The sequence below is a fragment of the Crotalus tigris genome, unplaced genomic scaffold (assembly GCF_016545835.1).
Source record: "Crotalus tigris isolate CLP2741 ecotype Arizona unplaced genomic scaffold, ASM1654583v1 scf7180000017546.9332058, whole genome shotgun sequence".
NCBI classification, from domain to species: Eukaryota; Metazoa; Chordata; class Lepidosauria; order Squamata; family Viperidae; genus Crotalus; species Crotalus tigris.
In genome coordinates this window covers 8193121-8218257 of record NW_024096465.1, presented here as the reverse complement: position 1 = coordinate 8218257, position 25137 = coordinate 8193121, and the positions used below count along the sequence as shown (strand labels likewise).

Sequence of the window (25137 nt, the reverse complement as noted above, 5' to 3'; positions counted from 1 at the left end):
TTTTAAAGATTATTGTAATTTTTAGAATTAAAGTTATCCCAGAATACTTATTATTATTTTATTTGTATATGTAATTGCCTAGAACAGTGGTTCTCAACCTGTGGGTTGGGACCCCACTTGGGATCAAATGACCATTTCACGGGGGTCGCCAAACAACGCAGTCCGCCATTTTTTTCCCCCTTTTCCTTAGCTGTGCTACTCACTTTTATTCTATTGGCTTTTGAAAGCCAATAGAATAGACTCTCTTGAATAGAGTCTAATTCTATTGGCTTTCAAAAGCCCATAGGAATTGTCCAGGCTGTCTCTGCCCTACTGAGCCCGCCAAAAGTCCCATTCTGCAAACGGTGCTGTACCAGTTGAGTAGTCCTCGACTTACGACTGGTTGAGTAGTCCTCGGCTTATGACCGGTTGGGGGTCGTGGCATTAAAAAGGTTGAGAACCACTGGCCTAGAATCTATTAAGATAGGAGATGATATGTAATAAATCCATAAGCAAGCAAGATATCAGTCTTTGCTTACTTATTGCTAGTGAGCAACTTTATCAGGCATTTTTTGAAAAACTCACAGCTGATTTCTTGATTGGCTCTTTACCATCTGTCTCCCCTTCTATAAATTCCAGTCATTATCCCAAAGGTGCCTTTTCAAAAGGCAATTGGACTTTGTTTTTAATTGAAGATGTTTCACTTCTCATCCAAGAAGCAAAACATCTTCAAGGAAAAATAAAGTCCAGTTGCCTTTTGAAAAGACACCTTTGGGATAACCATGACCTGGATGACTGAGGATCTCCACAGATCTCCAGTCATTACACTTACAGTAAAAGAATCATCCGTAGAATTTAAAGACTTATCAGTTTTAGTTTTATTATATAGTAAGTGTTTGACCTTTTAGATGAATCACTCTCCTGGGGAAAAAGACATGAAAATGTCTTATTTTGGTGGTACTGAAAAGCTCTAAGAAGGATCCACTTAGTTCAGTCTGATTTAATTATGGATGAATAGATAGATTTTTAAATCTAGTCTTGATTTTTAAATCAAGAAAGGGGCTGGGGTTAAAGTTTTATGTGACCATTGTAAAAGACTGTGAAAAATCTCTAAGATAAGGTGTTAAAAGCAATCACATATTTTCAATAAGTATTTTTTTAAAGTATACTTTAACAATGTCCTCTTTTTTATCATAATAAAATATGTTAGCCTTACAGAGTAAAACTTTTTCCCCAAACAAAAGAGGGGTTCATGCTTTTTATTATACCTGCTGGATCTTTAATAAACCCCCCGTTTTTACAATATCCAAAGAGCAGCAGGGATGGGCTACCAATGGAGCCTGTGAAAAGTTATTGTACCTATTTGGTGGGTTGTATTAGGTTTAAAAGGTTGCCTGATGTGGCCACTAATGGTCTTGCTGATAATGTTTTGACATTGTCTTTCCTTTCAGATTTACAATATTTTCAACGATGGTAATCTAGAATATAGTGGTTTGTCTCGTCAGTTCCTCTTCAGACGTCTTGATCCCTTCACTGAATACACTCTCATTCTTGAAGCTTGTACAGCAGCTGGTTGCACTCGCTCTTCGCCGCAGCAAATTTGGACAGATGCAGCCCCTCCTGCTTCTCAAATGGCTCCTGTAATCCATTTGGTGAATGCAACCAGCATTGAACTGAGCTGGTCTGAGCCAATTAATTCAAATGGAAAAATAATGCGCTATGAAGTTATTCACAGACACACCAAAGAAAATGCTTCAGGGGAAAATAGAACGACAGAAGAAGAGAACATTGTTTTCACAGAATATAACACTGGGAGTAACACATTTGTATATCATGCTCAGCATTTGCAACCATGGACTACATACGAGTATAAAATACGTGCCTGGAATTCAGCAGGCTACACTGATAGTCCTTGGTTTGCTGCAAAAACCAGCCAAGCTGCCCCAGAAGGCATGGCTGCTCCTATGTTCACTTATATCCCTCAAAATCCCAGCAAAATATGGATTTCATGGTCACTCCCAGAAAAAAGCAATGGTGTTTTGCTATCATATAAGCTCCAAAGAAATGATGTTCCCTATCCTTTTAGCTTTGATGCTTCAACCTTCAATTATACTGATCAAGGCCTGCTTCCATATACAGAATACAATTATTTAATAACTGCTTGTACCTTGGGAGGGTGCTGCTCTAGTGACCGTTCCAGAATACGGACATTAGAGGCAGCTCCAGCAATAGTCAGCCCTCCTACTCTAGAAGGTATACATTCAACCCAGATTAATATATCTTGGGCACCACCCCAAATTCAAAATGGTGAAATCATAAAGTACATTTTAAAGCTGAATGATGAAGAACAATATGTTGGAAAGAGTTTATTCAAGACAGTATTGAATCTACAACCTTATACTAAATATGACATCACATTGGTTGCCTGTACCAACGGAGGCTGCACTGTTAGTGCATCCCAATCTGCTTGGACAACAGAAGCTCCTCCTCTTAACTTAGATCCTCCCATGTTATTAGTGACAGATTCAGAATCTCTAGAAATTACATGGAAAGCTCCCAATAATCCAAATGGTAAAATCCAGAGTTATGAGCTAAGGAGGAATGGATTGCTGGTTTATTCAGGTCTAAATAGACACTATAAGGACTTTATGTTAACTCCTGGAGTGGAATACATCTATACTGTTACTGCAACCAACAGCCAAGGGAGTGTCACCAGTCAGATAGCCAAGATAAGAACCGATCCTTCTGCCCCATCTGGAATGTCTCCACCTCTGCTGCATCCATGGTCCTCACAGACAATTTTGGTTATTTGGGATCCTCCAGCAAAGATTAATGGTAACATAATCAATTATACTATCATTCTTCGGGAGCCTATTAAATCACAAAAGAAAGTGATTTATCTGGATTCATTCCATGATTCCTTTGGAAGACAGTCTTACAATTTAACAGAACTAAAACCCTATCACAGGTATGTTGTAAGCATATGTTTTAATAAGTAAATGAGGAGGGAATTCTTGTACTTTAGAACATAAATAAATTTCCCAAGGCATATTCGCTCACTGCATCCATGAAAAAGCTGGGAGGTGCATGCATATTAGTTTGTCCATTGTAAGGATTGTTGATTAAATTTACTTAGTCAATCAGTTTCTTTTCTTTTATAGCTAGCCTTTGCCAATCAGATTTTATATTTCTAACAAATTCAGTGTTGTGTTCTTTTCTGCCCAGATTTTCAATTCATGAGATTAGATTCTTACTCACCAAAAGACCTTAAATTACAATCCAGTGATTTTGAAGGAATGCATTTCTTCTTTGTTTGAATGTCTGCAAACTTTGTTTTGTGGAACATCTGTACTTTGTGTTACCTTTATATGTTGTGCAAAGCCTAGATTCTACTAGCTCATTTCTGATTTGTGTTTGTAAAGGTATGAAGTACAAGTACAAGCTTGCAGTCTCCTGGGCTGTACTCACAGTGAATGGGCATCCATACAAACTCTTGAAGCACCCCCTGAAATACAGCCAGCTCCTTTCATAGATGTCCAGTCAAGTCCTGATGGATTCCAGACTGTTCTTTCCATTGTGTGGACTGGCCCAAAGCACCCAAATGGAGACATCTTACATTATGAACTTTATCGAAGACAGCCATTACCCAATCAACAGAACATCAGCCTTGTTTATAATGGTTCATCCACTTCATTCAAAGATGACACGCTCCTGCCTTTCACTGAATATGAATATCAGGTATGAAAATGGGAGATTACAGTGAAAATTTCTGGGCATCTCACTGAGAAATTCTCTTTATCAAATGGTTAATATATAGTATCTTAGCAATGGTATTATTCCCTCTAAGAATTGTCAGTGATCACAGTGCTTCAAGATGGCATAGCAATTCCTCTTTATACATGAACTTGTTTTGTGATATAGCAAACTTGACAAATTGCCAGGGGCATGATGCTGAATGGATATGAGTGCCTTGTTCTCCAGTTCTGATGCAGATGTAACTCTTTCCCACATAGGGTCTAGACATATACAAATTGGTGTGTGTGTGTGTGTGTGTGAAGAGGAGGAGTAGGAGTTGGTTTGTGTAAATCTATTTCTCTCTCTTGTCTTGTTGGCTGACTTAGTCCCCATAAGGACTATTTCAGTTAGCATATTATCTGAGTGATATAGCATATCCAGTGGTCTCTTATACTGTACTTGTCACAATCAAGAGTCAACAATGGTTCCTTAATTTCAGTAATTATTCCTAGCATTTTTTGAACTGGACAGATGGGGATCTTGGGAACTTGGACAAATTTTTTCACTGAAAAGTTTTGGATGCTTCTTGTAATTCTGCATAGGTGCACCTGGGATATAGATGGTTGCACATGGCAAGTTTCAGAGGAATGTTTGACATCACGGGAAAGCCTGTGTTTCATCACAGATGATGGCTCTTCAATTATTTGATTTCCTACTTTTAATGATGCCATTTTCTTTGAGCTTCAATGAGTTAACAATGAGAAAACTGCTAGAATGCTTTCTGGAATTCATCGTTTCACATTAGAGGCTGGAATCTCTGTGTGTCAGGGAGAGAGAGAGAAAGGGAGGGAGTGAGGGAGGGAGGGAGGGAGAGAGAGAGAGAGAGAGAGAGAGAGAGAGAGAGAGAGAGAGAATACACTTAAATTAACAGGTTTTATGCCGTTTTGGCAAACAGATACAGGCAGACAAACCAGAAGTTTTATGAAATCTTGGCAAACTATAAGCTGGCTGAAGAAATCTAATTAAATAATATTTACATATTTTCCAATTGGCCCTATTTTTCCTAATCCCTGACAGTGTGGTTAATAATTGTGACAATCTCTGACCTTTTAAGGAAATGATGAGCTTCCTTTGGAAAATGTTATTAGTATATATTCAGCCTTCTGGTTTTAATTATTCAAATGATAGGAATCTTGATATTTCTTCTAGCACGCATCCTTTTAAAAGCATTTACATGAGCTGTAACATACTGTATCAAGGACAACCTATCATTTTGCACAATGTTGCTCCCGAATGTTATATTGAACAATAAAGTAAGACCATATTTAGAAGAGATTTACATTGTTCAAATTTAGGTTTAAGCAAAAGTGCAACTATCTATTTTATTTCTGAAATATTTGACCATTCTTACTGCAATTAAACCCAATCTTTTCAGAGATTGCACTCAAATTTAGATGTTACTAAAATGCCCCAACTGAAACTATCAAACATTCTGAGCTTGCCAGTAATGGGGGAGGGTTGTGAAAATGCACTTTCACATGTTATGCAGAAATATGCAGTTTGATAGCATCGTATGGCATCCAAAAAGTTAGATTTCAGCTGAAACCATTAGCACGCTGAATAAGTATTCAAATAAGTTGCAAGCCATTGCTCACTTATTTTTGTTTTGCTTGTTGTTTTATTTATCAAATCTTTATTAACAGCTATTTTGAAATTAGTCACTGATGCACTAAGGTATATATGCTACCAGTTATCAGTTTTATTTTGAAATGGAGAAGGTGTCTAGGTGAAAAAAAAAGCATGTCTGTATTCTTCTTTATATATATATATATATGTAGGTCTTTGGTTATTCGGGTTTTCTCCCACGTCAAATTGGAAGTGTCTTGGCCACGTTTCGACGCAGTCCCATTCGTCATCTTCAGGCTGGTGTTTTCGTGCACGAAGCCGAAAACACCAGCCTGAAGATGACAAATGAGACTTCATTGAAATGTCGCCAAGACACTTCCAATTTGACGCGGGAGAAAACCCGAATAACCAAACACCCGCGAAAATCTCAGAAAACAAATATATATATATAACCAGTGCTTTTTTTGTTAAAAAAAAAAAGGTTCATACAACCCACCTTGCTTACCCTACAAGGTTCCATCCAAAAAAGGTGCCGGAACTCCATTCTGGGCGTTCTATGAGGAAAAAAGCCCTGTATATAACTATGTGTTGGGTGGAACACCCAGTCTACCAAATGTAAAACAATCTGTTCTGCGTTTCACTCCATCTTTTGCAGGCAGACGTCACTACTGTGAACACTGTAAATTCAACATTTTGTGGTCATTTAACTCTTTGTCAGCCACAAAATTTTGAATTGTGAGACATCTAATTCATAAGTGTAGGAATTGACTTTCACTATTATGCTGATGAAACCCAGATTTATTTTTCATTAAGCATCATATTGATTCTTCTGCATCTCTCTCAGAGTTGTGTTTGTTGGCCATAAAGTTTTAAATGCAACTAAATTTTCTGAAATGGAAAGAAGCCTTTAAAAAATACTGTCAATCTTCAGAGTCCAGCTTGATGGTTCTGACATTAACAATATAACTAAATCATAATATTTTTTCTTCTTTTTATTTCTGAAGCTTTAACAAACTCTTTAATCTAAGGCAGCATGAGAAAGATCTTAAGATGGAACAATTCTTTTCACACCAAGGACCCCAGGTTCAGTTCTGAAATCTCCAGTTAGAAAGTACCAGACAACATGGTGGTCATGTCAACAACATTGGGATGAGAAGAATCCTGACAGAGTTTGGCACTTACTCTAGGAAGGCATATTTACAGATAAATGATTCAAAAACTAAGGTGGCAATATTTATTAAAAATCAAAGAGACATAGATGGGCTCTAGATGGTAAGGAGATAGAACAAGTGAGATCATTTAAGTATTTGGATAATGGGTTTGCTGAAATGCTATCAGGGAAAACTTAGATAGTATTAACAAGAACAATGGCTATGAAATAAATGAGAACCATTTGTCCTTTCTTTGCTCAAAGGTATAGGTATGTAAGCTTAAGTATCAATTTTTAAAAGATGGACAAGGAATGTCATATTATTTATAGTGTCTTACATCTCATTCTCTGAGACAAACGTTCACAGAACTTTGTTTTCAAACAATGCCAATATCCTATTTGGAGGGAAGATACAAAAGTTTATCAACTACACATTGTTTATGCATTTGTAATAACTCACAGGTTTGCCTAGAATTTAATTTGACTCCTAAAATTCAAAGGCCAGCTGGAATATCTTCCAAAGAAGTACAAAGAATTGCAATCAGTAATTGCAATCTAGAGACCCACAACATGCTTTGATTTAAAAATGTTTCAGTTGAGATACTAATCATCAGAGCTGTGATTTCTGTCTATCAAAGCAGGGCCTTTTCACTGGTGGCATCTGATTTATGGAGCATTTTTTGGGGGGGGGGAAAGAATTCTGCAAAACTGTTTTTATATTGGATTTTAATTCGGGAAATAAATGAAACTATCATTATTTATTCAGATATATAAAGCATCAGGGGCAGTGTTTGCCTTCAGGGTTTAATGACAGTGGTCTAAAACAACAGTTTTTTGATGTTTTGTTGGCAACGATTGTTGGTATCTTCAGAAGCAAGATGATCTATGTAGACCACAGGCAACGAAGCAGGGACTGATTGGGCTCCTATCTTTATAGCTGCAGTATTTGCTGTTTGCTGACTGCTGATTGGTCTTTAGACAAGCTGATTTCCAGTTGGTGCAGCTTAGTGAGTGCTGGTCTCTATGAAACATCAGAGAGAAACAGGAACAGAGGTGGGAGAAAACAAATCTCTTTATCCCTTTTCAATGAATGAAGTTGGTGATTAATCTTTGCACAATTGCTCAGGTAAATAAAAAGTCCCTGATTAATTATGATAAATTCATACATACAGATACAATAGTTACGAACCTGCTAATTCTTCATTAGGGCAAGACCTCTTGGGTTGTTGGTTTCCGACGTACTCAAACACTGTGATTGGCCTGTGTTTTAAAAAGACATTATTGTGAGTGTCATGGGAGCGTATACATCCCATGGGTGTTATGTGAATTGATATGGTTTCCTTGATTGTATCTTTTTATTTATACCGCATAATTTATGAGCTCTGAAAAGCAAACTAAAATGAGTGATGACTAGCTACAGCCAAAGTAATAAATCAACAGGCCTGAAAGAAGTAGTGATTTTGATCGAATCTATTGAATTAACTGTTGCCCTTAGTCAGTGCAGGTATTGGAAAGACCTTTTAATATCTGCTTATCTCTCTCCTGGGAGTGTTTTAACTATCTCATTATGTACCAATAGGAACAAATTATTAAATTGTCTGTCTTTTGAAGGTAAACATCCATGTTAGTTATGGATGCAATAAAATATTTAAAAGGAACAAAAGTTGTCTGAAGCTTTGATTTACCTTTTATATATATATTTTTAAAATTGTGTTTTTAATCCCTCTGTCACAAAATCAACGAATTGTGGAAACTTTTTTTTAAGATGTTTTGTCTTAGTATGGCATTTATGTCCAGAGTTCAGTCGCCAGGTTTTATTATCTGACAGATAAAAGTTGCCTATTTCTCATCCAAAAAACTTAGCAGGATTGAAACACTGAAGGTTTTAATTACAAGGCACTCTTGTTTAAATAGAAGGACATTAACCACACGAAGATAATCTACAATAATTTGGAGACAGTGAAGATTTTTACCATGTCACCTTCATCCATAAATGTTTTAGTTGATGCTATTATTTAGAAAAGTGAATAATTTGATTCCTATGAATTTATATCAATAATTGAATATGTATGATACTAATGTTATAGCTGAATATTACACTTTTGTTTCTGAGCCTGGAAATTGTATGAAAAGATTTCATTTTTAGTAACTTTTAACTTGTTAATATTACATTTATATGTTGTTATGATCTGGAGCTGGCTTTTACAGTGACAGTGATTTTATCAGTGCTGATGGTGTTCAAATGATAGTCCAGCTGTTTTGGCGTTGCACCTAAGACACCTAATACTACGTCAAAGTAGTGCCTCACTGGGACTCCTATTATTACTATGGTTCATCATACAACCAGCCAGCCAGATGTTGAGACTGGATTTGGTATTTTTATCCACCTATCAAGTCCTTCTCAAGGATCTGGGATAGACAGATGTTTGATTTGTGGAGTTAAAGATATCATCTTAGAATGTAAACTGTTCCAAGGAAAGCTGTCTTTTGCAATTATTATTCCTCCTCCTGTTCCTCCTCCTCCTTCTAACATATATAATTATTTTTTTGTATTCTTTACTTTCAGTCTGTAAAGCATACTGTATGAGTCACACAATTTACTTAAGAGTCAACAATTCCAAAGAAACAGCATGATCCCTGAAATAAATAAAAAAATAGTTAGATGGCCTTCTTGCAATTGAATAGTCTTATGACTTCAACAGAATACTTTTCAAATAGATTTCAGACATTAGTTGCACAGCTGAGGCCACTAAAATTGGTTTCTTTTCTTGAATCTTCTAGCACCAATGATGTACTAGTAGTTTCTCGGTTGCAGCTGAAGCTAAATCCACAGTAACAAGGTCCATTATGTAGTTAAAAATCTTAATTTATGAAAGTATTTAGGACCTTTGGCTTCCTTTGCAAGGTTTGGAATAAATTCAAATGTTACAGCAGAAAATTAGGAGATAGCATAAGAGCAAGTTTTAGTACAGTTAGAACTGCCCGACATGAAAGCTTACTAAGGAATACTTAATACTAAAAAATCACACAGACAGTCCCCTTGTATTGCCATTTAGATCTATCATTCTGATTGATCACTGTGTGCTTCACTATTATTGAGTCTAATTTAACCCTATATATTCACACATCCATCTATTCCATCTAGTGCACCTGACATTCTACAAATTACTTACTCATGCAAATCGTGACCTCAGTCAACCTTTTATGATATTCATGTTTAATTATACAAATGGTCTTTGATAAATAAGATTAAACATCCTCCCATATGTTTATTTTCTCCTTGATGAAAGTAAAATTTAATTTTCATGCAGATTTGTTGCAGGTCTTGTTTAATAACTGCTGAGTTTCATATAGTGTGCAGATCACCCTGGCTTTGTGAAGCTGACAAAAACAAAGCCATCTCCAAAGAAGAGCTTTAAACTAGATACTTTCTTGGCTATTACATCTTGGAATTCTAGAACTGAAGCTCCCTTCCCATGTGCATAAAATATTTGCAAAACCCTCATAAAGATTGTATTTTAGGCAATATATTTGTTGCTTTATTATCAGTTTAGCAATATTATCAACATATTACATGTTCAGTATAAATATGAATATGAATATGAATAAACAGAATACTAAGAGTAGGCTGGATATATCGATTTGCTAAAGTACATACAAATATTCACAAAGCTTTTAGCACAGATTATTTATATTTAAATGTTAATAACACGGGTAACTTTGATCCATGGGTGCACTGTGTCCTTAACATTTCACATACAACTTGGCTCCGGCTCTCTTATGATCTCCATAGATTTTTTGCTACTGCAGGCATTCTGGACTAAGTATGTTGTGCTACTAAAGGAAGTTTGTGACTTGAGCTGATTGACTTCATGCCAATGATCAAGAATGCTAGAAGGTTTACTGCACTTCTATGTTATAACCTTTCCATGCTACTGAGTGTAACATTAAATAATTCAGAAGTAAATTGAATGAACATTGAATGAACGTGAGAGATTGCTGGACGAGATGACTGTGAGAGCTGTTCAGTCTCTCACAGCCTGTCTTCTTAGGCTTCTGTGAATGCTCCAAAATTAGAAGATTTCAAGAAAAAACTGAACAGCCATTTGTCCAGAATAGCACGAGAATTCCTGCACTGAGCAGAAGCAGGAGTAGAAAACCTCTAAAGTCCTTTCAATCCTCCAACTCTATGGTAATATCAAGCATACTGTGGTAGCATTTACTCAGATGGAAAGTCAATCCTGAAAGTTGTTCATGTGAATGTAATGAAATGTTGACATGTATGATGATCTTTTAAAACTGTACAGTCCTTAAAAAAACTTACTTTTGTTTTGTTTTGTTTTTTTAATTAAATTTCCTAGTCCATTGGCTACCAAACCACTGGTTTACAGTGAAAACATAAAATCACACTTATCAGTGCTATTAATATTTAAATATAATAATAATTTTAAAAGAGAGGTTCAGATTCCTTGTGGCAGCCCTTCAAGTATTGGATGACTGCTATCATGTCTCCTCAGCCTTCTCTTTGTTAAGCTAAACATACCCAGTTTCTTTAGCCGTTCTTCATATATTTAGTCTCCAGAACTCTTTTTATCTTTGTTGCGCTTCCATGCTATTCTAGGGCTTCAGCCTCTTTTTTCTACTATGGTGACCAGAACTGGATGCACTATTCCAAACATGGTGCCATGTTTTCTTACAACTGAACAGTATCTTGTTGGATAGGGCCCAATGCTCAAGTCTGTCAAGATTCTTCTGAATCTTAAGTCTACCTTCCAAAGTGCTAGCAATTCCCTCCAATTATGTATCATCCTTAAATTTGCTGAGCACCCCTTCAATCTCCTCATTTAAATGATTTATGAAGATGTTGAAGGGCACTGTGTGCAAGACAAATCCTTGAGGAACCACACAACATATTTTCCTCCATGTAGATGTAGTTTTATTAAGAACCACATGCTGAGTGCATTTGATCAGCAAATCCATCTGATAAAACAATGTGGGATAGACAATATCGTCTATCTTATCAAGTAGGCTGCGGTCTACTTTATCAAATGCCTTACTGAAATCTAAATTTACTATACCCACAGCATGTAAGTAGCTTCAAACAACCTTTTTCTATATTTGGTTTTATAGTTGATAACAGCACCTTGAATTGCACCCAGAAGCAAACTATCAACCAGTGCAGCTCACAGAACAGAATTGTTATATGGGCAGACTGAGGCTTAGACATCACTGCCTGCACCACTGCATCCTAGACCAACTGAAGCTTCTGAGTTGTTTTCAAGGGCATCCCCATATTAAGTGTGTTGCAGTTGTTGAGCCATGGGGTGACTAGGAAACAAAGGTCTATCAGAAAGGCCTCCTGAGCCAGGAAGAGAGGCAACTGGTGGACCAAATGGACCTGGGGAAAAACTGTCTTGGCCACAGATGCCACCTGAAATTACATTTCAAGGCAAGATAATGATCGCATTCTAGCCACTTTGAGAGCTTACCAGAGATGAAAAGACCAGGGCTTTTTTTCTCATAGAACTCCCAGAACGGAGTTCCAGCATCTTTTTTGGATGGAACCTTGTAGGGTAGGCAAGGCGGGTTGTATGACATGTGTGAGTGCCGGCACCTTTTTTTTTTTTTTTTTTTTACAAAAAAAGATATTGGAAAAGACAATAAATAAATAGACAAATAAATACGGATGCAGACTACAAAAACGTTTGCCAAATTCAATTTGTTCTGAAGGCGATTTAGCATTCTCTGTTATTTTTTATTTCTATATCAAACTTCTTAATTGCTCATCTCCCTCATAGAGGGGCTCTGGGCAGCATAGATTGGCTCTGGGCAGTGTAGTTAAATAAAGAAAAGCAGAAATGATACTGATTTTTTTTTCCCCTGGAAGGATGTTTTAGGCCTGTTATAAACTCTTGTTTTTCAGGTTTGGTCAGTTAATTCTGCTGGCCGAACTGCCAGCAGTTGGATAAAATGTAAGACTGGCCCAGCCCCTCCTCAAGGGCTTCCTGCCCCTTTGTTTGAGACTGTAGCTTCTACTTCTGCTGTGGTCAATATCCGTCCTCCTCTAAAGCCAAATGGAATAATCACCCTCTACAGGTTCTTCTCCAATAGCACTAAAGGAAAGGAGAAGGTGGTAAGTATGAATCAAAGTCTTTGCGTTGATGAAATTTTGATGATAGTGGTCACTACTACTACTACTACTACTACTACTACTACTACTACTATTATTATTATTATTATTATTATTATTGAATTGTCCTCCATATTCCTCTTGATTGCATAGAATAATGGTATAGCAAATCTCAGACTAGATTTTAACTATTACTGATATGAAATTAGAAAATAAATGAAATCAACCTTTTCCTCAAAAAAGGGCACTGGTGAGGAAAGAAGGATTATAGGAATTGTCAAAATATGTGCAGTTTTGGGGATGAAAAAAAGTGGAAGTACCAACTTGCCAACCATGTCTATCAGTCTGGGTATTACTATTCAAGGTCTGGTTTAGTCACTGCTTCTTAGGAAGCTATATGCCTTTTCTTGGTCTAAACCTATCTAGGATTAGGTCAGAGAGCCAGCAGAGTCTTGTGGTTAAGGTGATGGACTAGAACTAAGGAGACTATGAGTTTTAATCTTCTGCTTGGCATGAAAGCTGGCTGAGTGACTTTGAGCCAGTCTCTCGGCCCAGCCTACTTCATAAGATTGTTATAGATGTTGTTGGGAAAATAGGAAGAGGGAGCTTGAAATACACCTTCTTGATTTGTAAAAAAAAATGAAGGCAGGATAAAAATCCAATGAACAAATATATAGTTTGTCCAGCTGAGCCTTGTGCAGTACATAGACTACTTGCATGTCAGTGTCTACTTCTGCTTTTGTTCTGTTTTCAGCTCTCAGAAGGCACTACTGCTCAGCAGACAATCCATGGACTTAAACCTTTTACCACTTATTCTATTGGGGTTGAAGCTTGCACATGTTTCAACTGCTGCAGCCAGGGGCCAATGGCTCAAGTCACCACCCAGCCAGCTGCACCCACCCAGCAGCCTTCTCCCCATATACAGAACCTGACCTCAAGAAATGCTTCTTTTCTCTGGGATGCTCCTCAGGAACCCAATGGCATTGTGAGAAGGTAACTGCTCAGAACTAATCCGCTATGGGTGGGAACTCACACCTTTAGTAATGCTCACTATCCTGTCTCTCACTTCTCTCACTTCTCTCATTTTTTTTCTGTACCTTTCCTTCTTTTCCTTTACCAAGGGAGATGTGTATTTGTGTATAACCCCCTTCCTTTTCTGCAATTTACTTATTCATGAAATAGTTTTGATGTACAAAACGAATCTGATAATATATGTAATAATATTTATAGAACTACAAAAATTGATACAACAGGGTTTTTTTAAATCCTATCTTCATTGTTTCATAAATAAGTCAAGGTGTTGAACATACCTTATACTCTTCTTCCTCCTATTTTCCTATTTAGTAGAATCTAAGTGTCTAACATGTATTTATATAGACTTTTGAAACATAATATGAATTACAATTTGTTACTGATTCTGAAAATACAACTGTGAAGTCTAAGCAATGGGAATTATCTTTATTCATCCCTAATTATTGAAAATATTACTCCACTGCCTCACTGAAATAATGACATACCATTTTCCTATAAAGTCATGCACAGGCACATAAGTAGAATGAATGGGATATACAGAACTCTAAAGCAATTAAGCTGGATGTCAACTTTTCCGTTTTATCAGCATTTGATATTGGGAAGGATAAACTCACATTTGCCAGAAAGGATTGACTTCACATATTGTGATAATTTACGGTTTGCTTAGCTATGATTTGCTAAGTAAGCTAAATTACCTTGGTTCATATATACATTCATCATAATGTGAATGGATTGCTCATCAACTAAGCCAGAAACAAGCCATATTACAGTTGAAAGCAATATACAAACACAAGTGATGTGTTTATTATTGATTTCTTTTCTTATAGATATGAACTCCACATGTACACATCCTGTCTTCCTTGGTTACTGCCCATAGACAGAGTTTGTAAGCCTGGACCTATTGAAGTGAGATATAGTGGGAAAAACCGGCATTCTAGTGTGAGTGACCTTCAGCCTTACACAACCTACAAACTGAAAGTGGTGTCCTACAATTCAGCTGGAAGCACTACTTCAGAATGGATTACTTTTACTACTGAAAAAGAGGGTGAGTTTCTACAGATAAAAATAAGGATCTGGATTTGATTTCCATCACTTTTAGGAATGCTTTGTTTCCGATCATAACCATTAAGGACTGAATTGTTATTCTTAGTTTGGTAAAAGAGGCTATGTAAATGATACCCTATATAGCAAGCAAAAACATTAATTTGTTTTTCTTTTAATAGGATTTTTGTTAACTGGGTTTTCAAAAATACCATTAATTTCTGCCTACTTGGTAGCTTTTTAAAACAGATGACTGAAAATGGCCAGTTTACCATATTTTCCAGCATATAAGATGATTTTCTAAACCATGAAAATCTTCTCAAAAGTTGGGGCTCATCTTATACGCCGGAAAATGCGGGTACCAAAAGAAACCAAAGAGGTCGGCCACAAACGGTTTAGTTATAAGAATTGGATTTGCAATCAAGAATTTTGCAAGTGGGGTTATTAGAGGAACAAGAACAACCCCAGAAATTATTTCATTTTAAGCGCAGCAGCCCTTTGCACCACAGAGCGGTGTTTTTTTGGCAGAAACGGAGAAATATTTCCCAGGGCGGAATGGGACGAGGTAATCCGGCTGCCTTTACATGCCCACTTCTTCTGGCTGCCTTTATGTGCCCTTACCACGGCTCACCCCAGGCGGGCCTTCTAGCTCCGCCTCTTTCTCCCCGGCGTTTTCCAGGGCTATTTGGCTGCAGGGGACATTTAAACGAGCATCCGGGCTGCCAATTCGCACGGCAACGCATAGGCCACCTCAGACATAGGAAGGCGAGCTAGGAGGGAAAGTGAAGAGGAAGAGGAGGAAGGCGAGGTGCTGGCCAGCAAAAGTTTGGGGGACAGAGAGCCTCGCAGACGGAGCAAGCAAACTTACAAAAAGGGGAACCCTTCCTCTCTCACACGCACACATAAACACACACGCACACGCGCTTTCTCTCCCTTCTCTCTCTCTCTCTCCAAAGGCACCAGAACAAAGTACATGGGGGGAGGGAAGTGAAGCCAGATCGGATTGTTATTAACTATGTCATTGTGGGGGTGGGGTGGCAGCCCCCCCTAACCACTTACGAGTACATCCAAGCAAGCTCCTCACCCCTTGGCGCGGGGATTGGCTCTCCGGATGAGAGTTTAAGTGTCCCATGCCAATATGTCAATAAACCAAGGCTTCTGTTGTCCTGGAAACACTTCCACCCCCCGCCGGGGAATCCAGGCATCCAGGCCGCTGCTGCTCTTCTGCCTGACGGGGAATCCCACAAAGGAACTGTGGGGGGGGGGGAGATACCTGGCTGTCACTGTCCTCCCTGCGGCAGGACAAGGACAGAAGTTGTGGAGTACCCACAACTTCTGGAGGCAAGTTTTTTTCTTTAGCAATAGGCACTGATGTGGTAGAATCATTAAATATAGTTCCAATTTAGCATGCAGTTTTTTTTCCCTGTCACTTTTAAGATTAAATGCAAATAAAAGGGGCAACATAAGATGATATTAAAAAAACTATATAAAACCTGTATCAAAGAGTTACCCATTTTTGGAAAATATTAATTTTTTTTAACTGGGATTTTGTGGTTACCTTGTTTCCTTTTTCCTAAAAAGCATTAATTGCATTAGAAATTGAAACTATGGTGAAAAATTATATTTCAAAATTCCAAAAAGATAATAGCTATAATACAATTGCATGGCTGGTGGTCAGTATATACCTTTTAAATTACTGTATTTTCCGGCGTATAAGATGACTTTCTAAACCATGAAAATCTTCTCAAAAGTTGGGGGTCGTCTTATACGCCCAGTCGCCTTATACACCGGAATATACGGTATAAGTTTTTTATAATTTACTCTTACTATTTCTGCAGTTTATAGTAAACAGATTTTCTTGTTTCTTGCAAAAATCAGAAATGAATATAAATGTGAAAATGAAAAATTAAGCAAATTTGTCAAAACCTTTAGCTGTTTACATAGTTTCAAGACTGTGCAGCTTTTGTGGTATGTTAAAGAGTTGTGAAATCAGAGGATTTTACTGTTATTGAAGCATATTTTCCCAATGTTAGAAATAAACTTAAACAAAAGCAGTTGAAATAGGATTATATTACCCAACCAAGTTTCTTTTTTAGCCAATCTCCTATAATTTTATTCAGTTTTAAACTTCATCCAATAAAAGTCTCTTCCAATAATAATTAAAAATTTTGTTGCTAGGTGCTCAGATGGTCTATTTTTTCACTTTCTTTGGTGGAATCTGAACATATTAAAAAAAAAACAAGGTCACTTCTTGATCCTTTTTCTTCTTTGCTTAGCACAAACTCAGGGGAGATTTCTTATTTTCCTTTTGCATCCTAAATATTAGCCTTTTGCTTATGTAATGATGAATTAGACGATTGATTAAGTGATTAGTACAATATATCATGAAATAAATGCTTTGAGAGGAAAGCATTCTACATTCTAAAAATGCAGCAAAATGTACTTCCTAAGTAGTATAAAAGCTTGATGAAACTTCACTTTCATGAAGTTTTAAAAATGTTTATTATGAAAAATGATGTATTTATTACTATTTTACTTTCCTGTCACATTTATGTTATAGTCCCAGTTACTGCAACTGTAGTCAAACTTCAGTCTTTTTCACATTCAATTAGTTCACTCTTATCAAGAGTGTTTGTTAGAAGTTTTAATTATTTGAGGAGTAACTTGAGGAGGAATGTGAGAGAAAGGACATATAACACATAACACTGCTCTCCTTCCTTTGCCTATGCCTTATTTGGAATGCTGGCTCTTTAAAAAAAAAGGGGGGGGCTTGACTGAAGAGGAAGTGTCTCAGTGGTGGAAAAAGGAAGAAACAGGACAGAACAAGAAGGTAGGTAGGAAGGGAAGCAGCCCCAAAAGAGCTGAATGCACTGGAGCTGAAGCAACAGCAGTTCCAGATAAGAACAACTGACAATCAAGGGCCAACTCATTGAGAGCAACTAGAAGTTGCAGTCATGACAACAGACACAATATTGTCTGCGGTGTTGTAACTGAGTCTAGCAACCCTGAAATACAATAAAGAAGCCAGAGATAGGGAAAGCAGAAAAGTTTACGGGAGGAAGTCCTGAATGATACTTCTGAAGAACACTCACCAAATGTGAATGAAACTCAACACCAAACAGCACTTGCAGACTTCATGAAGCAGGGAAGAAATAGAAGAAGACAAGCTACATTCCTGGGATCACAGGAATGATGATGAGTAGGAAAGGCAGGTGGGGGAGTTGAAGAGTTCCCCCAAAAAACAAACAAACAAATAACAACAGCAATCATTGAGTAAAAGTAGATAGATCAGAGTTTCTCATCCTTGGTAATTCCCAGAATTCTGGGAATTAAAGTCCACATATCTTTGTGATTGAGAGCCACTGGGATAAACTATAGGATGGTAAATGAAGTAGAAGTGAAAAGGGGCAAAGGTAAAGCAACACAGTAAAAGTTGATAGAATTTCTGGGATCAAGTAGCCAACTAAAACTCCTTATGTTATAGTATAGTCTTTATGGGAGGGATCTAGTTTTAACAGCATTGCTCAGCCTCAGTAATAATTTTTTTCACACTGTTGTTCAGCCTTTTTTTCTATCTCTGTCATCTCCCAAAAAGACACACAGCAGTCTGGAATGGGAATACCCATGAATTTTATTTATTTCATTGAAAACATTTTTATTTAATTGATAATCATCCATTGTTTGAAACTACTAACTGAACAATAATAAATGTAAACATCCATAGAACAATAGCCATTAATTTGGCTAGCTTCTTTCTTATAATTAATACTGAAGTCCCCTCTAAAATGTAAATGTCTAGTTGGTGTTTATTGATTAATTAAAAGTTATTAAGAATTAATAAAAGAGTTCCACAGAAAACAAGGAAGCTTATGATTTCGGGTGAGGTTTTATTGCAAGAAAAAGTTGTCTTCCTGATAATAAAAAAAGGGTAAGAATTGCTAAGTCCAAGTATATGAAATGCAGTATTTAAAATGCTAGTTATTACAGTAAGTCTGTCCTGTTCTTCAGTTGTAGCATTCCCATTTAGACAAGTTAATTTTTTTCACAAAAGCTTTTGCCTTTCCATAACTGAGTCATAAAATGGCTCCAGTGCTTACATCAATACATTTACTGTCTTAATATTTCTCTTTTTTTGCCAGTTCCTCAGTATAAATCTCCATTTATCATAATCGGAAATTTATCCACCATCTTCCTGGATTGGAGTCATACCTTCCTATTGAATGGGCTTTTGAAGGAATATGTGCTAATGGAAGGAGGGCAACACATCTACAGTGGCTTTGATACCAGACTGTATTTGCCAAGGACATCTGACAAAAGTAAGCTTCAATATTCAGCTTTAATCTTGCTTTTTAGGGCAATGTATGTGCACAACTTTATTTAAATTACTTACTCCTCCATAACTTGATCAGATTATGATTAAGGCAGCTTGCAATCAATTTTGTAATAAAACAATTTCCAAAATTATTTCCCCATATCTTAACCCTTAGCTCCTGAGCCCTTTGATTGAGAGGTGTACCTGCTTGTTTTGTTTCAGTTTCACAGTCACAGCCACAGAATAGCAGGCAAAGATTTGCCAACCAAATCTTAAGAGACCAACATAAAGTGCTGGTCTAGGAATGGAGAGACCCAGGTTTTAGTCCATCCTTAAACTATCTGGGTGACTTCTCAAGCTACTTCACAGGGTTATTATTGTAAGGAAAAGTAGGAGAAAGAAGCACTATGTTCACTACCTTGAGCTGATGAACAAACAAGGTTGGCTATCAATTCATCAGTCAGAATGGAAATCGAATTTTAGAGGAAGTTAATGGGTAGGGAATGCCACTGTAAGGATTCAAGAGATGCCTTAAATACATAGAACTAATATACCATTAAGAAGAGCTCATTCCATAGGACACCTGCTACCACAGAGAAGGTTTATCTCTGCGTCATCATGGAACAACGAAATACAGCATGGAAGATCCGACCATCTCTAAAGCTCATTTATATATCTATGAGGTTGCTATAATTGAAAATGTTTAAGTAATTGTTTTGAGGTTTTGTCTGCCAACATTAAAACACTGAATCTAGTTTAGTGGGCATCATAAATCTAATAAATGCATGGTAAGGCACTCCAAATGCCGGGAAAGGAAGATGGACAAGGAGGAAAGGATGATCAACAGCAAACTAAATGGGCTTAATTACAGTGACAATAAATGTACCATTGAAAGACTGGAAAGATCAGGTTAGGGTCAGATCGTCTTTAAGAAATCTGAATGTTCACTGAGAGTGAATACCAATTTGATGATATATACTCAATCAAAAGAAACCCCATGCTGTACATTACCTATTCCGTTCCATGCTATTTGTAGCTTCCAGGTCATTCATAAGAGCAGTCCTCCTGACAACAGTTGACATTTCCATCCTGAAGTTGCCAATGCAAGAATTAAACTAAACTAAATGTAAAAGGAGAAGTGGAGCTTTTTTTCCCTCTCCACCTCACCAAACTTAGCCTTTGGCCAAACATTACCACCCATTGTTTTTAATATTTTGGATACCTACCGTGTTTCCCCGAAAATAAGACCCAGCTGGAAAATAAGCCCTACCGTTATTTTTCAGGATACTTGTAATATAAGCCCTACCCCCAAAATAAGCCCCAGTTAGGATCGTCAGCCAGAGAGATGCATTTAGTACCATATTTCCCCAAAATAAGACCTAACCGGAAAATAAGCCCTGATGTGTATTTTGGAGCAAAAATTAATATAAGACCCAGACTTATTTTTGGGGAAACACAGTACATCTAGCTTTTGAGCTTGTACACTTCGTAAGAAAGAAGACTGATGGGGGAAAAAATAAAACAATCTGATGGAATACTAGTGTAATAAAAAGACAGTCTGGAGCAGATTATGATAAGCATCTCCCATGTTTATACTGATTTTTAAGTTAGTGATTAAAGTAGAAAAAAAATGTTAGAGTTCAAGGAGCATCAGTGGTTCGCAGGCTTTGCTAACTGTAGCATGGGAATAACAATCAGAAGAAGCAATAGTCATTGCTGGTTGTTTCTTCTTCCTATTATATGTGGGGATTCATTTAAATGATCCAGCAAAGATAAATACATTTTATTGGTATCTGGTGGCATACTTCAGGGCTACAGGTTTTAGGATCACTTCCAGCTTGCTTCCAGTTCGGGGTTACAAAAATCCAGGCGAACACTCAGTGACAGACAAGAAACAGAAAAAAATCTTTGCTGCCGTTTCGTGGCTATCTGGACTTTTGCATCCCATTAAAGGATAGAATTATCATTTGCAAACTTTCCAAATATGGAGGGAGAATATCAATGCATATTATGCTTTCCAAGACAAAAAGGATAGAATTGCTCCTATATAGACATGCAAATGAAATGATAATATAAAAGGTGCATACAATGCCGATATTTTTAATTCTTCATTTCTTTTCAGTTTATTTATTTCAGGTAATTTGCATCACTGATGAAGGGAGTGCTGAAACGCCTGTAATCAAATACAATGCTGCTATTGGATTTGGTAACTACTTTAAAAAAAATGTTCATCATTGTGTCTGGAAGTTGTATTATGATTATTAGCTTGAAGTATAAAGTACCTAGTCCATAGAATAAATGTTTTCTTCTCTTAATTGCATCTATGCATTATAAAATATGCAAAATATTTTAGTGCCTTGGTTCTTTATCATACAGTTCTTTTTATCCAGTATAAGATCATAAAAATATGAATCAAGAACAAATACTTTGATTGTGTTCCCTTATACTAGCAGTTCTCTTCAGTTTTAATACTTGCTGTACACAAACCAAACTTAACATGATGTTAACTGGATTAGTACAAATAAATGGGCACATTATTTTTTGTAGAAATAATTTTATTTTTTAATGTTATGCCTCAATTTGACCAAGATCACCCATCTAAGTCTGCTATTTGCATTTGAAGGGAAACTTCCATTTGAATGCAACTACAATAGCAAACGTTGCAGAAATAGCTTGTTTTGGCCATGACAGAGTGAGTGAGAGGGTGTCAAACTCTTTTTCATACATCTCTGTTTATGCTTCCGGGTAGCTGTTATTTATAATACAAAAATGTTTATGCGTTAACATCGTTACTGTCTTGTCTGCAAGAATGAAGTGTGCATACAGCCAAGACATTACCTTAAGCTGAAAACAACAGAGAAGACAATTAATGAAAAGGGGAAAGCCAGATTAGCATTCATTTATTCATTCATTTGGTGAATGAGTGGCTTAGCTGGTTTACTGCCTTGGCATTCTTCCATGCTATTATTTCACGGGTAGATATATTCCTTCAAAATTCACAAGCTATTGCTTCAGGCTTGCAAGATCAAACTGTCTGACATTTATCCAGATACATTTGCAAATACATATTCTTTGCTGAAAAACAAGAACAATGAAGTCCTTTGTAAATCTTGCCCCACTTATTCATCCCCAAATATCTTTATTTTTTTTAAACACAATCATAAGTGGGCATTGTCACACTCTAATTTCTTTGGCACGAGCACAGGAAAGCTTTCTGTAACATGCCTAAACCTAAAAGCATAAACTCACCACCCAATTTCAACTGTGCAAGATTATTGTGATACATCTGCTTTGATTTCAACACACACGGTCTACCTCTTCTTCCCAGTGTAGAGGCTCGTTCCCACTGAAAATAGCAATGCCAAAACTAAAAACACTCTCCAAGATGAAAATTGCTTTGCATCACTGACCGCTCACATATTTAAGCACTGCAGCATCTTGAAAATGAGAAGGGTATGATGAAGTACCACCAAATTACAAAACTAACAGAGAACAGCTGAATCACGTTTTCTTTCTGAAATAACATGTTAATTTCCTCCTGTTTCTATCTCCCTCTTTCTCTCTTCCCCCTGTCCATTTCTTGCTTGCCACCAATTCTTTTTCTGGATTCCATAGGTCCTGTCTTGACAACTCCAGGAGAAAATAACAAAGGCAACACAAAGCAAGCAATGTTCTACACAGAGTTGTGGTTTGTGATACTAATGGCGATCCTTGCCTTGATCCTTCTAGCAATTTTCCTGTCTCTAATTCTACAGAGGAAAATAAACAAGCAGCTGTATTCACGGGAAAGGCCTCCTTTAGTCTCAGTTCAAAAGAGAATGTCACCGATGAATGTCTATTCACAAGGAGAAACTCACATGGTATGGTGCTCCGCCTATGTTTTGCAAATGGATTTCCTATGAAGAGGTGCCTTGTACTAGAGTTGGAGATTTGTAAGCCAACATGGAAATACCCATAAACACCATAGAAAATCAACACCATATAAATCAAGCCAATATTTGAAAGACATTTAAACTAGTCATTTAAAGACAACAGCTAAGGGCAAACTACTGCTCCTAATATAGCAATGGCTCTTAAACCCCATTGTGACTGTGGAATCGTTTCCACATATCACTTCCACACCAAGCAGAAAAAAAAGGTGCTGTATTTACCAAAGAATAAGGCTGTCCAAGTTAAATCTTTTTAAGTCTCTTTATTCCAGCGGCTGAGCAGGTTAAACACATGCTCAAAGCATTATGCTGCCCAAAATAGATTGTCTGTGTTGCCTTCTCTCTTGCCATAATGCACCAGAAGGCACAACTTAATTATGTGTTTCCCTTAAAACATGAGGTGGGGAAATGCAATGTACAGGTAAATGTTTCATTTTCACAGCTTGTCCCTATATTAAAAGCATTTTAAGGAGTTTAGCAAGTTGACCATTTTTATTTAAACATCTAGGGCTTGCCAGTAGACAGTTAAAACTACTCCTCAAGCATTTCTAAGTTTGAAGCCCAAACATTGTAGAGTTTGTTTTGGAAGTATGTGAAAAGTCACAAGTCATACATAAAGAATACATCTTCATACAGTGCTATAAGATGTCCAGTATAAAGAGGCATGGGGGGGGGCACAACAGCTCAGCAATTAAAGACACTGACTTTGTCAGGTGGAAAGCTGACTGCTTAGGTTTGAGACCTGAGTGTTGCATGATGGAGTGAGCTCCCATTCTTGCCCAGCTCCTGCCCACTTAGTAGTTTGAAAGTATGGAAATGTGAGTAGATAAATAGGTACCACTTCAGTGGGAAGATAACAGCATTCCGTGTGCCTTGGCATATACTGTAGTCATGCTGGCCACATGACCATGGAAATGTCTTCAGACAATGCTGGCTCTCTTGGCTAAGAAACAGAGATGAGCACTGTCCCCTAGATTCAAACAAGCCTTTACCTTTTACAGAGACACACATAGGCCTGTTTTTCCTACCACATATCAGGTCTTCTATTCCTGCTTTCAAGGATGATAGCCAAGATGGCTATTGAGTAAAATTAGGGTTGTAGGCAAAAGAGTTATAAACAGAAATATTAAAATAATCAAGGTGCCCTCTCATGTGGAAGCACTTCTACAATCTCATGCAGAAAATGTATTTTCTGACTTGCTCAACAGGCGATAAATATTTACTGGCAACCACGGGACAATGTTATTATAAATAAACTATCTACAAGCCTTAAGAAATTAGATGATACTCTGGATGGTGATGATAAAACCATGGGCTTTTGGGAGAATAATAATGAGAGCAGGTTATTTGTAATTAAACATTTCCGTTCCCCAGTATAATTATTTTAGAACCCTAAAATTATACTCAACACATTGGGATTTTTTTGGTTTTTAAATCTCTTTGTGCTGGACTGGCTCTAACAAACTTTAACCAAGCAAGAAGCAGAAATTTCTCTAATTCTGATATTTATTGCTGGTGTATATTACAGGGGAAGGACAGAATCAGAAGGTTGTCTCAAACACCTAGAGTTTTAATCCTAGTCCTTATGCTACCTTCCTCCAATTTTATAAAAACCAGCAACAAAATACTTTTTGTCACTGACGGAGTAAGATAAAACTCCACTTTAAACTGGGTACAGATGCTATCCTTTTGTAAGCAGTAAGTGTTGACCATATCAGAAGAGACTCTCTTGGATTGTGTTTGTGCAAAGTGTTTACTTCTATTGTATCTGTCTGCTGATGCTCCCTTCCAGCTATATTTCCCCCCCCCCCAAAAAAAACTTAGTCATTCTAATGTATAAAGATAAAGGTAAAGTTTTCCCCTTTCCTGCCGTGTCCGACTCTAGTGGGCAAGGCTCATCTTCATTTCTTAGCCAAGGGAACTAGCATTTCTGAACATATTTCCATAGCCATGTGGCCATGACTATACACCAACATATGCTAGATGTAGACATTTGTGGATGTACATCTAAGCCAACCTACTGGTATTTGTCAAAAATCGCTATATTCTTTCAGCATAATCCACTATCTAATTTCTTCTCTAAGGCAGTCAACAACTGGGGAACATTTATATTTCAAAAATGTTTCACTTTCTCATTCCCTCAACTTTTCTGGTGTGGTGGTAGTGGTGGTTGTTTTGTCTTCTGCTTTAGAACATCTGAAGT

At 37.1% G+C, this 25137-nt stretch overlaps 1 protein-coding gene across 19 annotated transcripts in view; it reads left to right on the top strand.

The window, feature by feature from the left end:
- USH2A (usherin) overlaps positions 1-25137 on the top strand; it is a 466524-nt gene that overhangs the window by 436022 nt on the left and 5365 nt on the right. For 18 of the 19 annotated variants that reach the window (XM_039336192.1, XM_039336254.1, XM_039336301.1 and 15 more), the window contains 8 exons: positions 1431-2947; positions 3402-3717; positions 12414-12623; positions 13375-13613; positions 14480-14697; positions 18833-19009; positions 21128-21211; positions 22621-22865. In XM_039336192.1, coding sequence (XP_039192126.1) covers positions 1431-2947; positions 3402-3717; positions 12414-12623; positions 13375-13613; positions 14480-14697; positions 18833-19009; positions 21128-21211; positions 22621-22865 — 3006 coding nt within the window. Of the gene's footprint in view, positions 1-1430; positions 2948-3401; positions 3718-12413; positions 12624-13374; positions 13614-14479; positions 14698-18832; positions 19010-21127; positions 21212-22620; positions 22866-25137 lie in introns of those variants that run through there. The other variant, XM_039336341.1, reaches the window with a different exon arrangement.